Source organism: Pygocentrus nattereri, chromosome 21 (genome assembly GCF_015220715.1).
Source record: "Pygocentrus nattereri isolate fPygNat1 chromosome 21, fPygNat1.pri, whole genome shotgun sequence".
In the NCBI taxonomy this organism is placed as follows: domain Eukaryota; kingdom Metazoa; phylum Chordata; class Actinopteri; order Characiformes; family Serrasalmidae; genus Pygocentrus; species Pygocentrus nattereri.
In genome coordinates, this window is record NC_051231.1 from 18,594,232 (window position 1) to 18,610,809 (window position 16,578).

At 37.4% G+C, this 16,578-nt stretch overlaps 1 protein-coding gene across 1 annotated transcript; it reads right to left on the reverse strand.

Moving 5' to 3' along the window:
• Positions 1-610: 610 nt before the first annotated feature.
• On the reverse strand, positions 611-10,461 carry top1l (DNA topoisomerase I, like). The gene is made up of 21 exons (XM_017719152.2): positions 10,305-10,461; positions 9,929-9,953; positions 7,028-7,124; positions 6,651-6,759; positions 6,449-6,495; positions 6,109-6,198; positions 5,860-5,941; positions 5,677-5,774; positions 5,412-5,527; positions 5,066-5,187; positions 4,852-4,974; positions 4,539-4,726; positions 4,110-4,254; positions 3,808-3,951; positions 3,382-3,567; positions 3,231-3,299; positions 2,737-2,851; positions 2,507-2,634; positions 2,297-2,391; positions 2,030-2,179; positions 611-1,909 (listed from the first exon to the last, which is right to left on the reverse strand). Exons 1-21 carry the CDS (start codon positions 10,335-10,337, stop codon positions 1,807-1,809), a joined length of 2,265 nt encoding a protein of 754 aa, XP_017574641.1. The 5' UTR covers positions 10,338-10,461; the 3' UTR covers positions 611-1,806.
• Between the last annotated feature and the right edge of the window lie 6,117 nt (positions 10,462-16,578).

Genomic DNA, 16,578 nt, shown 5'->3' on the forward strand with positions numbered 1-16,578 from the left:
ATTCTGGTAACACACGAAGCATTTCATCTGCAATACTGTACATGCAGAATTAATTTATACATTACATACACATTTACCTGTCTTCCACCAGTCTGCACAAGGAATTTACATGGACATACTTATGACATGGACTGAAAAATCAATTCATACTGTATTTTTCCATATACCGTATAGCTGAGTCTGAGCCAGACAGCTGTAACCATTTTATCAGGTACCAACATTGATTTCCCAAATCAGCTGACACATTGCAGATGTTACTTTTAGTGCAAATCTTTATACACTAAATAAATCATGTTATACACTGTGCTTATTTTAAAAGCACTAGCGTTCAATAACTAAAATCATTAAAAAAAGATATAAATGAAGTTTGTGCCCTTCCTTGCTGCCTGGTTAGAGCTACCACTACATGTAATGAAGATGAATGGGATTTATGGTTTTTGTATTTTGGTAAAACCAAAACTTACGGTTTTTGGTATTTTGGTACAATCATTTCTTCAGTACTTTGCCTTGGTGAATGTATTTGTGTTCAGATTTTTCAGAAATGTTCCTGAGCAATTTAGATTAAACTTTAGAATTGTTGAATGTAAAACTCAAATTAAAACCAACAAGATATATTGTAGGGTTTTTTATTCTTAAATAACCTACAATGAGAAGCGAAAACAAAATGGCCATGACGTGAATTTACATGGATGCTTTCATTTTTACGTCTCCAAAACCATGATGGTACAGAGAGCAATTGCATTAATAGAATTCACATTAAAACCCATGTTAAAATATTTGTCCTTTGTCTTTACATAGTTAAAAAATAGAACTGCCTACAATCATAACAAATGGTTATTGATTTTTATTTTCCTTTTCTATTTTTCTCTCTTATTTTTGGCAAAGTTGATATCCCTCACATACCTTTTCAGAAGGAAAAAAAAAATTCGCCTAATTTCGCATCACCTCAAAACCATACATATTAGTGATCTTCAAGTAACAGATAAAGGAGTTTTTTCCTCACTGAAGAAAGTTGCAGGATATTGGAAATGCAAAAGAAAAAAAAAAAAGTTCACATTTACACTGACATGTCCCTGATAGAAGCATTTATAACAAAAAAAAAAAACAAAAAAAAAAAAAAAAAACACCATTTACAGACACACACACACACACACACACACACACACACACACACACACACACACTTCCTGCTTTGCTTAAGGAATATTGTACTGGATCTTCCAACTCTCCTACACTGTGGTATGGATGCTCTCCACTTACAGATCCAAGTCCAGTTTATTTAAAAAAAAAAAAAAAAAAAGAAAAAAGTAAAAACATTTTCCACGTTCAATCACACAGCATTTCATTGTCAATTCTACACTCACAGTAAGTACATATTCTTCTCATAAAAAGGCCCATGGGTGTACTTAATTTTTTTTCCTTTCTTAAAATACATATTAATAAAAGGAGTCTAAAATAGACCAAAAAAAAAAAAAGATGCACAAGCAACTGGCTGTTGAACACAGTAGCTCTAAGAAACCACATACTTCATAAGTTAAGATATCCACGTGCAGTTGTGAGAAGAAAACCAGTGGAAAATGTGGTCAAATTGAGCCACTAACAGCCATCCCTTGCACAAAAAAATAAAAAATAAAAATATATGATTCAGCAAAAAAGTTCTGGACAATCTTCATCCGGATCCATCTGATCAAGTCTTTTGCTCAACATCAATTCCCTTGAGGTTTTCACCTACTGAATCATATACTAGAATTACTTTACACAGAAAAGAAAAAAAAGGGGGTAGAGGATTTAAAAAACATGAGCAACTTAAAATTCAAAGTCTTCATCAGCCATGTCAATTGCCCATGCAAACTTCTCACGCTGAGTTTTGTTGTAGATTTTCTCAACAGGGATACCCCACTTCTTGCACCTGAGTGACAACCAAACAAAACCAATACATTCAGCACTAAGGTAGTTAAGATTTTTTTTTTCTTTTTTTAGGGCAGCCTAAGTCAAAGTAAACATAAAACATTAGCATACAGGTACTAACCAGGCTACAGAGATGCGCGGGTCCAGGTAGTTTAGTTTGGAGGTGCCGAGAGCAATCTGTTTATTCTCTTCACGGTCTGTGGCCTGCACCTCCAGCTTCATCAGCTGCTCCTCTATCCTCTGCACTGCTTTCTTCTTTGTCTCTACAGCTCTACGTTCAACATTACAATACATACCTCAGACAACTCTACAATACGCAGCCACCAAAAAATAGTTGATTAAGCCAAATTCCACTGGGCTCCCTCCAGGCAAATATTTTCTTACTCACTTCTTGGATTTCTCATCTCTGCGTACTTTGGCATCAGCCTTAGCACTCTTCAGTTCTCTTTTAGCATCAGCAAGCTGCTCCTTCTTGGCATCAATCTGGTTTTGATGGGCATGGCAGAAGACATGTCAGAATAGCAGTCAAAACCTCACAGAATGCACATAAAGAACAAAGTGCAGGCAATCAACTTAAGATACTGATACAATCTCAGACCTTAGTTTGTAGGTTCTGCATGGACTTCTCAAAAGTCTTGGGAGGCGCCCTCTGGTGGTTACACAGGATGGCTACGGCTCTGTTGGCCCGGTTGTAAGAGAGGATCTTGGCAGAGACATTTTCTTCCGCTGTAAACAAGGACAATTGTTAAGTGAGGGAATTTCAAACATTTTAATCTGCAGTTAAGATTCAGTAGCCTTAGAACCCAGGAGATTTTAAAGGAGGCTTACCACTGGTTAGCTCTTTCAGTTGTTGCTGTAGTGTAATCGACGCGTTGTAGGTACGGAACACTTTAGCAGTCAAGCCATCCATCAACTCCTGAAGATGCTTGTTGAGAATGGTGGTCTGATGCATTAGGGCAGAGGTGAAGATATGTGGCATCAGTATTTTAAAGTAACAGTTTATTGAAAGATTCAGAAAAATACTACTACACATTTCTACTGAAACTATACAGCTGCACTAAAGTTCTAAACATGCTTTGGCTGACTGACTGTTTGGGGTAAGGGGAAACAGGATAAATCTAACCTCTGAAAAACAGCTAACAACTTTTCCTCCCTCCTGGGCCTCTCTTAATGCTACATGTGCCTACCTCTCTAACATGATTCAATACAACTGCTTCCTGCCAAATTCTGTAAAGGTAGTGTTTCTGGTGAACCAATCTTTTAGGAAGAAATTTCTGTAAAAGAAAGGCCTGGAGTTACAGTCATAATTTAAACACACGTACATTTAGGCGGTCAAACAGGTCATCCTCCGGCTGCTTGTTCTCCATGAAGAGTTGCAGGTTCTTGAAAACCTGAAGACACAACCAGACTGAGCTTTAAAAAATGCAATTCTGCATGAACCATCAAGTTAGCAACAGGTAACATCCAGCTTACCCTCTTCTCCACAGGGACTTTATTGTAATAGCGGATTGAATCTTTTCCCAGAAAGTCAAATTCCACCACATATTCTTGGCCATCTTTCTCTGGGTACAGATTGAGATGCTCCACTCTCAGCGAGCAGCAGCCCACTGTATCTGCTGTTTCTCCTTCTTCTTTCTCGTTTCCTGCTCTCAGAGCCAGCTATATACATAAACATACACACAAAATTGTGTGGCCATGATTACCATGCAACACATATAAATAAGCAGAATCTTGAGATGTTCTTGGAAATAATGGATACTTCAGTATAACCTCTGGTATAGCCCTCCTTAAAATCCACACACAAAACACACCATATTCCAAAAAGAATCGTACATGTGTAATGCTTCTGCATTAATCAAGCAATGACATGAACAGTTATAACACGTAACAGCAAGAGACCTTGTCGATGAAGTAAAGGGCCACAGCTCTCTGCCTGATCCTCATTTCCTTAGACTTCCAGTCCTCTCTGTACTGTGCCCGCAGACTGTCCACACACTTCTTTAGCCGCCGAGCTGTCTCATATTTCTGCCAGTCCTTCTCTCCCTGCAAGGTCCAGCACAAACTTCACTTTACCTTAACACATTTTATTACAGGATAAATTATATTATAAATTACTGCTGGATGAATCCAACAACTCAAGAGGCTACAAAGCAATGCGCAATGTGCATTTTATCAGGTATGAAGACCAGACTCTTTTGCACCTTGATCCTGGAGCTGGGGTTCAGCATGATGTACTTGATGGCACCCTGGATGTTCTCAGTCCAGGAAACCAGCCATGTCACCTTATTGTCGTGTCGCACCTCTTTCCACTTGGTCCCTGGAGGAGGTTTAGGATGCTCAGAGTCCCTAAGACCCCCCCCAAAAAAAGAAAAAAAAAGCTAGATTGCAGTGAGGATGCACATTCGGTATATCACAGATATTTGGCTTACCTAGGACACTAACAAAGAAAGCCTTACTGTCCTTGTTAAAAGGCCCTCCAACACTTAATTACTATACAAATAACAATTCAAGCAATAATTATAATTTCATAACATTCCACACCATTTCATTAAACGTGGATTACAGAATGTTCAAAAGGGAGCAAACAAGTGTGACTTGTCAATGTCTAGGGTATTTAAATGTGGCCTTACTTGCTGCAATTGACGATGATGTCCTCTGGCCGTATACGACGTTTTAACATGCCCATTTTTGGATGATCTCCTCGGCCACGGAACAGGCCAGGGGGCTCAATACGAAAGTTGGCGATTCTCTCACGGTGATTGTCCATTACACAATAGCCATACTCTAGCAAGAGACGCTCATTTTCCTCTTTGATTTTCTTAAGAAATTAAGACAAACAGACATGGTTAGACAGGGCTGCCCTCTCCCTTATCACAAATATACTATGAGAAAAACACAACCACGCATAGTGACAGAGGGTCATGCCAATATTACTCAGCATACCTGTTTCTCTTGTTTAGTCATGGCTTTCCTGGCCTCTGACTGAGCTTTAAAATATTCATTCATCTCACTAAAGTCACACTTGTTCAAGTCTGTGATCTTTGCCTTCTCTTCTGAAGTCATTTCCTAGAAGGACAGAGACATTAAATAGTCCTCTTTCCCAAGAACACTACATTTTTCCTTGGTTTCTAATTGATACCATTTAGATCTACCTTACCTTCCTCCAGTCTTTGAAGAAGTTTTTCCGGAATACATCCTTGGTAGTGTATTCATGGTCCAACATTTTAGCAAAGAAGGTTGCAACTTCTTCTGCCTCTAGGCTAAGTTTCATGGGTCTTCCTGCATAGAACCACAAAGAAAAACAGACCAATTTTTTTTAAATCAGAGTGAAAAAAACAAGAAGACTGTCTACAGGGTTGAATTCAGAGACATTTCAAAGCAAGCTGAAACCCAGCTGAGCAAAGGGCAGATCTTCAGTCAGCACTGTATTCATCAACAAACTATAAAACAGAGCCCACCCCCCCCCCCACACCAAGAACAGCCCTGAAGCGTCAAGGCCTTACCATCATAATAGAACTTGACGTTGCTGGGAAGAGGCTCATATGGTGGAGCAAACACAGGTCCTTTATGTTCCAAAAACTTCCATTTCACTCCATCTGTATACCTCTCCTCTTCCCACCTAACAGCCATTATAACAGACATGCAAAAGAAATAAAAGCAAAATCTTAAATAAAAAAACCCCTAATACAGCTAAAATGCTGTAAATCAAAAAGATACAATTTGGTAGGCAGCCCATAGTCAGAGGAGAAAGAAAAAAAAAAACCTAACCATTTCCATTTCTCCTCTGGCTCCTTCTTTGCTTTCTTTTTGCCATCTGCTCTCACTTCCCCTTTCTTGTCTTTAGTCTTCTTTTTGGGTTTTATGTCCTGTTATAGGGTTGCAGGTTCAGTTTTTAATGCTTAAAATGAAAACTGACAAACTTAAGTCAAAGGGATAAAGCTGTGCTCATACCTCTTCCTCCTGTCTCCTTTTCTTGACCTTCTTCTCACCTTTATCATTCTCAGTTTTGATTTTTTTGGGCTTGAACTCATCACTGAAAGATTATAGGAGAAAAAAAGTTGGAATTTCTCATCTTCAGCAAAGTCAAACTTTTTGGCTACTTTTAGAGACCACTGTTTCACACTACAGACAAAATAACTAACAAGTTTGAACTTTTTCAGCATAAGAACAAAGTGTAAAGAGTCCGTGCTGGTCACTCACTCATCATCGTGCTCTCTTTTCAGAGACTTCTTGTGTTTGGGTGAGTGGTATAATTCTTCATTTTCTGGCTCAGACTTTATGTGAGGTGGACTGTGAAGGAACAGATTCAGCATTATTTTCATTAGGACACACAAATTGATCTTTTGTGACTAGACATATTTTAGGCCACACACTCCAAAAAAAAAAAAAAAAAAAAACTAAAAAAAGATGAAGGAAATGGAGTGAGATTATATACATTTTACTATTTCAAAAGAACAGAGTACAAGTCTGAAGAGACAGATTATAGATGAAAACAATTATCCTTACACTTGCATCAGCCATCAAACTTTTGCTTACTCACCTAGCAAAGCCATTCTCTCTCCCTCTAATCAACGCCCCGTCAAAAGCCTTTAAGAGAGGAATACATATAAATAAAGTGAGGAATAAACAAACAAGCACAAGCTCTGTTCCACAATGTTTTCATTATAAACACAGTGGAACAGCTAATATTCAGGGCACTCTAAATGGTGCAAATAGCATATATATATAAAAATAAAAATCACCCTCTCCTCCTTCCTCTTCTCTTTATATTTGTCCTTTTGCTTGTCTGAGGATCCATCTTTGTGCTTCTCTTTCTCTCTGTGTTTTTTATCTGAGGAGTCCTTGTGCTCACTGCAAAAGTGCAAGAAAACAGCACAGTTCTTCAGAACAATGCAGGAAGACAGTTGTGTTTATGATGTTTATGGAGAAAGCTGCATAAAGCCAAAATTCCTTCCTGTGGCTCTGTAGACCACACCCTGCTTATCAAAACACCATGCTAGAGTCCACATCAGCATAGCCAGGCCATAAAATCAACCATACATACACACACAGGAGCAGACAGTGCAATAGCAGGGCGCAGAAACAGACTGTGGGTGAAAAAGGAAGAAGTGAGTCATACCTGTTGCTGTACTTTGATTTCTCACGTTCTTTATCTTTCTTGTGGTCCTTGTGTTTGTGTTCTCTTTCCTTATATTTATCTTTGTGTTTGTGAGAATCTGCCAAGAAAAATGTAAAAATGAACATGGAAGAGACAGTAAACACCTGGCAATAATATTCCTTCAACAGTGCAGCAAACAGCCCAACTGCCAGAATCAGAATGTCTAAAAATCCTTTAACTACAATTCAGGCAAAGCTAGAGAGAAGACAAACTGGCGACAACTTTAAATTAGAAATCAAATTTATAATTTAAACACCTCCCTTTAAAGTCTCAGTAATAAGTGACAATTTAGGCTTTAATAAAATGTTACAAAAAAAAAAGAAAGTTACAGGAAAAATCAAATCTTCATACTGCAGTACTTTTGCAGCTTCAGAGTGAAGCTCAAATGTCGACTCACACATAAAAGCTGCACATTTCCAAGTGCCACGTTAGACACATCATCTAGATTATGACACTTTACTGCTCAGAACGTAGAGGTGTTCAGTTCTTGAGCAGGTCACAGCAGCACATTGTTACAGCAGACCCTTTCCGCTCACGTCCACCAAGGAGACTACTGATTTCGGAAAAGCATACAGAGCGGATCGGATTACAATGAAACTGCAGCTTTAAAATGTGTGTGTGTGTGTGTGTATATGAGGAGTTTCCACATGCCCCAGGTGCACCCAGCATTACACCCCATTCTGCCATCTACACGTATTAGCCACTGGCATGGAGATAAAAAAGCAGAGTGAAAAAACATTCAAAACAAACAGATGCATCTCTTTCACTCAAATCACCAATAAGCATCCAGCAGTATTACAAGTCTGATGTCACATATGGCTGCTCCAAAATAGAAGGGACATGCTGAGCCTGACAGAAACTAAACCCAAATACAGCTTAAATATAGATGGCAGCTATAACACAAATCGCTACTCTACACTGTTAACTCTACTACTTTTGCTATATCAGCCTGCAATATGCCATTTCTATTGTACCACAAATAATTCTTTGCATTAGCCAATACAATCTTTCCCTGATTCAATATAATATCTTAGAGCTGCAGCACAGCTGTTTTATCCTTTCATATAATTTGTCTACTAAATGAAACTACTGTCCCTCAACAACACAGCACTTAGCATGTGGGAACATCACAATTATTTTATTTACTTCTAACCCAACAGGCTCAGAGAAAGCCTGTGTGACGAGTTTAACTAAATTGTTCAGCATGCAAGTTTTGCCCTTCAACCAAACACATGGACATGTGTAGTACAGAAGTTTGTGGATGGCGCCCTCTACTGTTTCAGCATTGTTTTTGCAAACAGAATTGTCTGCCTCCAAACCTTTACATACTATACTGGACATGCTTTTGAAATGAACACATTTTGTTCCTAATATAGAGTTTTATTTTGTGATGTATGCAGGGGGAAGCAGTTATGGATGTTAAGCATGCATCTTCATACCTAAGGTTGGCAATAAAGTGTTAGAACATGAGTGTACTGTGTAAAAACCTGAATACTTCCTCATGCCACCAGTAATCTGCAAGTGACGTAGAACACACGCACCTCATGTTACAGTTTGCAATTAACATAGACCAGACAGTATAACTGTCAAATTTCAACCTCACCAGAGGAATAATTTAATTCAATATCTTTAAAAGAATTACATTTTAAAAAAAAGAATGGGTTCAAACATTAACTCGTATCCAAGACTTATGATGTAGTGCAAAAACAATGTTCATGCAATTTGGCACTTCAATGATCTATTATGTACACACACTGACCTACTCTTTGAAGTGTGTGTATGGAGGTGTATCAGCTAAAGCAGGCATTTTCTCTCTCAGAGTATCAGACTACAATTATCCTAAACATGTCTAACTTCAAAACATAGCTGTCAGTTCAGTCTGTTAAGTTATAATGAATCTATTCATTATTAAAACTACTTAGCTGCGTACTGAGCAAAATGGCAAAGGCAAAACGCAGGAATAAGGAGCAAGCAGAATTATGCATTATGCAGAAGTAGTATTATACAAAACGTGGAATAACAACTGAAATGGTGTGTAAACGTGTTCTTAAATTTAAAAGGCAGTACTTTTGTGTAGGTTTCTACTTAAATTATCCAAAGATCAAATGGGTTAAAAGTTTCAAACAGACGCTAAAACATTAGGTCATTAGTGCCTTACGGGAAATATATTTCCCGCAACTGCTGCAAAAAATGCTTGTTGTAACTTGTCCATGTCTAAAACGCTCCTTGTATTTAAAACGGCAACAACGCCAAGCTTAGCTGTAAAAGCTCTAACTCGCATCTCTTTTTCATAGTTTACTGTTTAATCCTACAGTCTTTAGAATATTAAATTAATCATAAATGGGCTGATCCGCTTCAGAATAGTTAGGGTCCTTCTTTGGGGAGAAACGGGCTTTAGGCAACTAGTGTTGATCTAAGATCATTTTAAGTGAAAGACCTCAGTATATCGACATATCCTCTTCAGGATAATGAGGACAGATCCGGCGCTTGTGTCGCTCCTCCATATCATGTCCATCTTAATGTTACATTCAGACCGCTGGAGAAAAAGAAAATGGCGCAGAGACTAAGTCCTTAACCCCCAAACCTCGACTTTCAAAACCATTGTAAGACCAGGCCAGCCACCTTTTCAGAATTTCAACAGAGTTTTTATACAAACAATCTCTTTATTTACCCAAATCCGTGGCCCATTTTAGTAAAGAGAGAACATAATCTTTGTTTCTGAGGCCCAAATGTGAACAATAGGCGGCTGTCACAGGGAGAGGGGACTTAGTCTCTGGACGCCATTTCTGTCCTCACTAACTAACGGAGAGACAAACACACAGAAATTATTGGGGTTGTAGACGCATATCAACCAATACTTACCACCATATTTGGATCCAGAGTTAATCTGTGAAATAAGAGGGTAATGCAAGTTAGACCGCGATTACAGCAGCTCGCTAACTTTAAACTTACAACCGGACAGTTAACTAGCATGTTAGCGGAGTTAGCCAAATAGTCAAAAACAAAATCAACAATAGGTGTAACAAACCCTTAAAGTGAATGTAAAATATACCGCGAAATAACTTACCAAATTAGTGTATAAAACCCAAAGAACACCGAAATCTAACCCTTTTTGTGCTCACACCGACTAGTAGCCGAGGTAGCCTGTTAGCTTAGCACTCCTGGTTAAATCAGCGGCAGTTTGAAGAGCAGATGCTTTACTAAGCCAAAAATACAAAGGACACTTGGAAAACTTTACCTGAGAATCGTTGTGGGAATGGTCACCGGTCATTTCCACTACTATTGTTTACTGAAAACAAGTTTAAAACCGTATGAAAGTAAAACGCCGGCGCACATCTGCGGCAGAAATGGAGAAACTCGCGTTGTGTAACAGACTAAGTCCGAAATTTCAGCAAGCACGCATGCGCCGGGCTTTAACCGAGGGCGTCCACGCTTGCTGCTATAAGCTCCTCCCACACAACGTGCCGGGAGACCGTCTTTCTGAACTGATGATTCTGAACCTACTCCCATATTCCACAAGGAAAACTCGTAAACGTTATAGATTTCTAACACTATAGATTTCTAACCATGTTTATGTCCTAATGAAAGTTTTTTTTCACATCAGTTTACAGTCACGTGAACTGTTTCACTTGCAGAAATCCCAAAATATTTAACTTTAATATTAAATTAAAACAACCAATGTACACACTTATTGCAACAAAAAAACTGTTTATTGCTACTACTAATTACAGTTAAACCAATAACACAACGTGACACTGAAAACAATAATGCTTTGAATTTAATATGATTCAAATGTGTCAGTCACTTGCACATAAATCAACATTTTACATACAATTCTTGCCAGAAGAAGTAAACTAAAAGTCAGTGTTGATCTAATTCATTTTATTAAAGTGCAACTACATTATGAAAAGTTAAATGCAAAATTGTTTGAGAATACCAATATGAACAGAAACATTAATTCACAAACGTATCTTAACGGTATGTACCTTTAGTTCAATGTAAAACAGAAAACAAAAGACAACACATATAATAATTAGGAACTAATTTGGAAAAAAAGAAATGTCAATTTTCTTTAGACATGACGGTGGGAAGAACTCCTCAAATATCATTCCCTAGTTAGGTGCATACAGTGCACACTATAACAGTGCCTTGTTTAGCCATGCCTAATCCTAACCCTAACCCTGGTGTAACAGCACTACATAATTTGTAAGTCATTTGTGATAAGCAACTGGGCATTCTCAGCAGAAACATCACTACCTCTAAGCAATGTTTGACAGCATACAGTGGGCCCATAAAACTTCAACCATTGGAACACTTTTCTCGGTTTCTTTTCTTCATAAAATGTTTAACAATTTGATATTTCAGAAAAAGTATCAATATATAATTTTTAGTGACAACGTAGTTACTGTTTTGGTGCCGACAATGTTGTCTGCTTGGAGCTCTCTATGTTGTCACAACGTTGAAACGTAATTCCTCAGAAAGTTGTGACAGTATTGTCTGACAACTTTCTAGGAGGTTTTGACAGCCTTGTTCAGACAGCAAAAGTAATCAATTCTAAGTTGTCTGTTGTCACAGTGTCCCAGAATCCTTAATAAGTTCCATTTTATTCAATATTACAGTTTTTCATAACAAACCTAGTTTATGGTGCACAGAAATAGATGTGTGTAATTAGGCAATTTAATTATTTACCAAATAATAGTAAATATGCTTTCATGTAAACAATTTTCGTCACTATTTGTCTGCTTATTTAATAATAAATAGGCCTAATCAGTGATAAAACTGTTGTATAATGACATTAATTCACTCAAGGTCATGCTGTTACTCAAGATACTAGCGTTGGCGTGATGTGGTATTGACATGTATCACCATATCATAAGCTGCTGTCTGCCATGGTAGGCTCAGCTGATATAGAAAACTAGCACACCTGTTTTAAATTACTGGCTCTCCCATGATTGTTTCATAAATTATACACAATAAATAGTTAAGCAGGAAATTAATTATTTTTCCAAAAACACCCTTTTTACATAGAATAACACTAAAAGAAGTGCAGACTGTGACTCTGACTCTGGAAACAAATCAAATTAGAAAAAACACAGTCAGGGGTGTCCTTAGACCAGGTTTAGGGGTTTTAGCCCAAATTTTACCGCGTTCACAGGGCACTACAACCTGCAGGAGGCGCTGTTGTCATTTGATAAAATTGTGACTCTAATATTTCAAAACTTTTGGCAGTACATGCAAAAATAAACTCCACTGGAATAACTCGTTTAATTTTTGGATTTTATACAAAAACACAATAACCCAGAACCAATAACTTATTTATAATTTATAACTTAAATCTTAATACTGCAGTAAACCACAATTACAAACATTGCCTTTTTCATGAACTGCACTGCTGTGTTGAACATCACAAAGTTGCAGCAAGGCACCCTACAGTTTTCATCATCCATGAAAACTGTATTTCAATTAAACTCAAATCACTGTAAATCTGTCTGCCGTATTCTGAATACAAAAGGCATTCATGCAGTTATCAAAACCCTGCGCTGACATTTGTTTAAAGGAAAATGTACTCACTTTTCACAATTACTTTGACAATGTTTTAAACACGAACATGTTGGTGCAGACAGTCATTACAATGCGATATTCTGCTCCCCACCCACCCAACAAGTAATGGAGAAAAACTAAATACATTCACTACATCACTTAACGTCTAATCAAAACACCTTTAATGGGACCAAATTAAAACATTTTAAAATTGCAGTGAAAAGCCAGCTTTACTGTGCAAATTTTATTTTTAAATATGTTGCAAAAATCAAAATTGAAATGTGGTTATTTTGAAAAAAAAAAAAAAGTTAAATAATCAAATAAGGTAGTAATTTATTATTTAAAATACAGGTCAAAATAATTTACAAATCACTGTTTGTAGTCTTAATTTTAAGATACCATCCAAACTTTTTATGATTTGGAGTTGTAGTAGTTCTGGATGCTGCTCTTCTTTTCCCCAAAACGAAAATGAGAGGGCTGTGCTGATCCATGTTTCATAAGGAAGACTACCATGCCCACTCTTATCTGAAATACAAAGGCTTAAAAAAGTATAAAGAGCAGACAGACTAAAAGTCATCAAAAATGTTGAAGAAGCACACAAGGGTTATCATACCATTATGAAAATTATGGTTATAAAAACTTATAGATACTCAAGATACTCTACTAGATGCTCAAGACCAAAAAGACACTGTGGTGAAAATTATAGCACGTGTCTGGACAGCTGGTACTTCTTTGCTTGAATGCAAAAAATAACAATCTGATTTTCAAATGTTGTCTCTCTAAAAACAAATCTTCAAATGTTAAATCAAACATTTAGTATGTTCTGAAATAAAGAGTATTGAAATAATAATTGTTTCTGACACTGCAGTATGGAAAGAAGTATTGAACTTTCAATACATTGAGCAATACCAACACAAACAGAACTGTTTTATCATACAATATAACCTCATGAACTTCACCAGGTAGTCCTCAGCTTCAGATGAATTGATCTTTCACATTTTCTTGGGATGAAGAAGAAGCAGGATAGATGTCAGGTCACTTTGCCGTCCTATTGTATCAAAAATGCATAACACAATATTAACTTTCAAGAAACAGCAAACATTCAACATGTTTATGGACATTTATTACATAAATCAGAGTCAGAATCCTTTATTGAAGGCTATGTTACTATAATCTGATTCTTGCAGTGCTACTGTAAGAAGGCCAGCAAAATGTTACTTAGTGGGTAGATTCTGCATTCAACAATTATCTTGGGTTTGAATACTGTTGGCCATTTAGGACCTGCCTCGCCAAGCGGTATTGTGAAATCCCGGTAAATCTACCATTGAATACAAGATACACTTTACAGTTATTCTTAACAAGCCACACATATCAAGAAATTGAGGGAAGAGGTATAGAATTACTGAAGATGTGGATAATGAACCAATTTTTGCGTGTGTTTGAACACTGCTTTCATTTTGTCCTTAGCCAGTGAGTGTCAGCTGACATTTGAATCTGAATTTTTCTAGCAAGGGAAAAAGTGTTACCATTCCAAGGGCAAAAAACGAGGACATTTAAAGATGGGATCCTCCTTCCTTAAAACCACACAAGAACTATTAAGAAACATGGCCAGAATTAAATGTACAGAAATACAATACTTCCAATAAATGTGATTATTCACTGTTTACTCACGTATGGCTTTCCACCATATCTGCCACATATACGTCCACCATCATTCTTCTAGTGCAATGAGAAAGACCTCTAGTTTTGTACTTCTCTTGAAATATCCGGCCACCACCTGGCATTGAGTGCTATCTTGACAATCACATTTACATATGCTTTTAAAATGGTGCTTCACATTGCTTTGAAAGAAATGTCCCTACAAAACAACCAGAGAAACTCACCCATAGTTATCAAGCATGTCAGAGTAAAGTTAGTAAAAATAGTCATCTAAATTCAAGTCTCACCATTCATATTAGCCTATAGAGAGAACTGTAAAAGGCAAAAAATGATTCCAGATCAGTATTCATACTCTGAGAACGTTGATAAATATGGGCCATTGTGGGTAACCAGGACAGGACAAGCAAAAAAGTTTCTAACACTATTGTGTTTGTTTATTACACTTCCAGTATATATATCCACACCAACTTTATATTATAATGTCTTTTGACTTTGTACTATAAACGTGAACAATACATATACTTTTTACCATAGAGGTTTTAAAGCTGTTATTGCCTAAAGAGTGATTGCAACAAATAGCTAAAATACTAACAACAGATTTGTGGTGTCTGAATACTCCTATTTGATTATACTTATGAATACATACTTTTTGCTCATATTTGTAAGTACAGAGTAAAAAGACATTATGTATGTGAATATTAAGTGGTTACATGCACTAGAAGTCATTCATTTTTGAACTGAAGAGAAATCCAGGCTTTATAATATGGAGGAGTCAGTTGGGCTACCCTCTCTGAAACGAGGGAAGTTTACTTATCGTCACTGGTAGAGAAACCTAATATTTTCTGTGGCTGTTATCCCCTCTATTCTGAGGGAAGTTTACTTATTGTCACTGGTAAAGAACCCTAGTGTTTTTTGTGGCTGTTATCCCCTCCGTTCTGAAACAAGGGAAATTTACTCATTGTCAGTTATTTTGTGGCTGTTTTTGTCACTGGTAAAAGCCTAGCGTCTTGGAACTTATCCTCTCAGGTAGAACCATATATATGAAAAATTCTAATCTGGATTGAGGCCACACCACAGCACTGAGACGGCTCTAGTTAAGATAACTAATGATCTTCTTCTTGCCTCTGATCAAGGCTACATATCTCTCTTAGTGCTACTTGACCTTAGCGCTGCTTTTGATACAATAGACCACAATATTCTCTTAGAAAGGTTAGGAAACATGGTTGGAGACACAGGGACGGCCCCATCATGGTTCAGATCTTACCTATCAGAACGTTATCAGTTTGTTAGGGTAAACAATTTATCTTCCACTTATTCAAAAGTGAGATTTGGAATTCCGCAGGGGTCTATATTAGGACCATTACTATTTACACTATACATGTTACCGTTAGGCACAGTTATAAGTAACCATGGCGTAAACTTTCATTGTTATGCAGACGATACTCAACTGTACATATCAGCCAAACCTGATGACCAATACAGGTTAAAGAAAATGGAGGACTGTGTAAAAGATGTGAAAGGCTGGATGTCACGCAACTTCCTCCTATTAAACAGTAACAAAACAGAGGTTCTCCTTCTGGGTCCAAAATTAGCAAGAAATAAATTACCAGATTTAATCTTAAATCTCGCCGACTTTCCAGCCACACATGGCTCAGCAGCAAAAAATCTTGGCGTTATAATAGATTCAGATTTATCATTCGATCAACACATAGGCAGCATCACCAGGACAGCTTTTCTACATCTTCGCAACATTGCCAAGATCAGAAATGCCCTATCCCTGCATGATGCGGAAACACTAGTACATGCCTTTATTACTTCTAGGCTAGACTACTGTAACGCACTACTGTCAGGATGCACGAGCAGGAGTTTAAACAAACTCCAACTAGTCCAAAAAGCCAGGGTCCTCACTAAAACTAGAAAATTTGAGCATATTAGTCCAGTGCTATCATCACTTCATTGGCTACCTATTAAATTCCGTATTGATTATAAAATCCTTTTATTGACTTATAAAGCCCTACATGGTCTTGCTCCTGAGTACCTGCAAGATCTTATTTCTCATTATGAGCGATCACGACCACTCAGATCACAGAGTGCTGGCTTATTAATAGTCCCCAGAATTCAGAAGGTTTCAGCTGGGGGAAGAGCTTTTTCTTATAAAGCCCCCATGATCTTCCAGAAACTGTTCGGGACTCAGACACAGTCTCAATCTTTAAGACTAGGCTGAAAACTCACTTGTTCAGTTTAGCTTTTGGTAACTAATGTTCCCCCTTAGATAAAGGCAGCAGATCCAGGGGTCCATGGACACAGGTAAT

Bases quoted from the DNA above. Each gene is read 5' to 3' on its own strand.
- top1l (XM_017719152.2), bottom strand. From the start codon at position 10,337: ATGACCGGTGACCATTCCCACAACGATTCTCAG. The intron at 5,528-5,676 runs GTTAGGTTTTTT...AATGGCTGTTAG, and splicing joins CCAGAGGAGAAATGGAAATG to GTGGGAAGAGGAGAGGTATA. The intron at 3,568-3,807 runs GTCTCTTGCTGT...TTATGTATATAG, and splicing joins CCCTTTACTTCATCGACAAG to CTGGCTCTGAGAGCAGGAAA.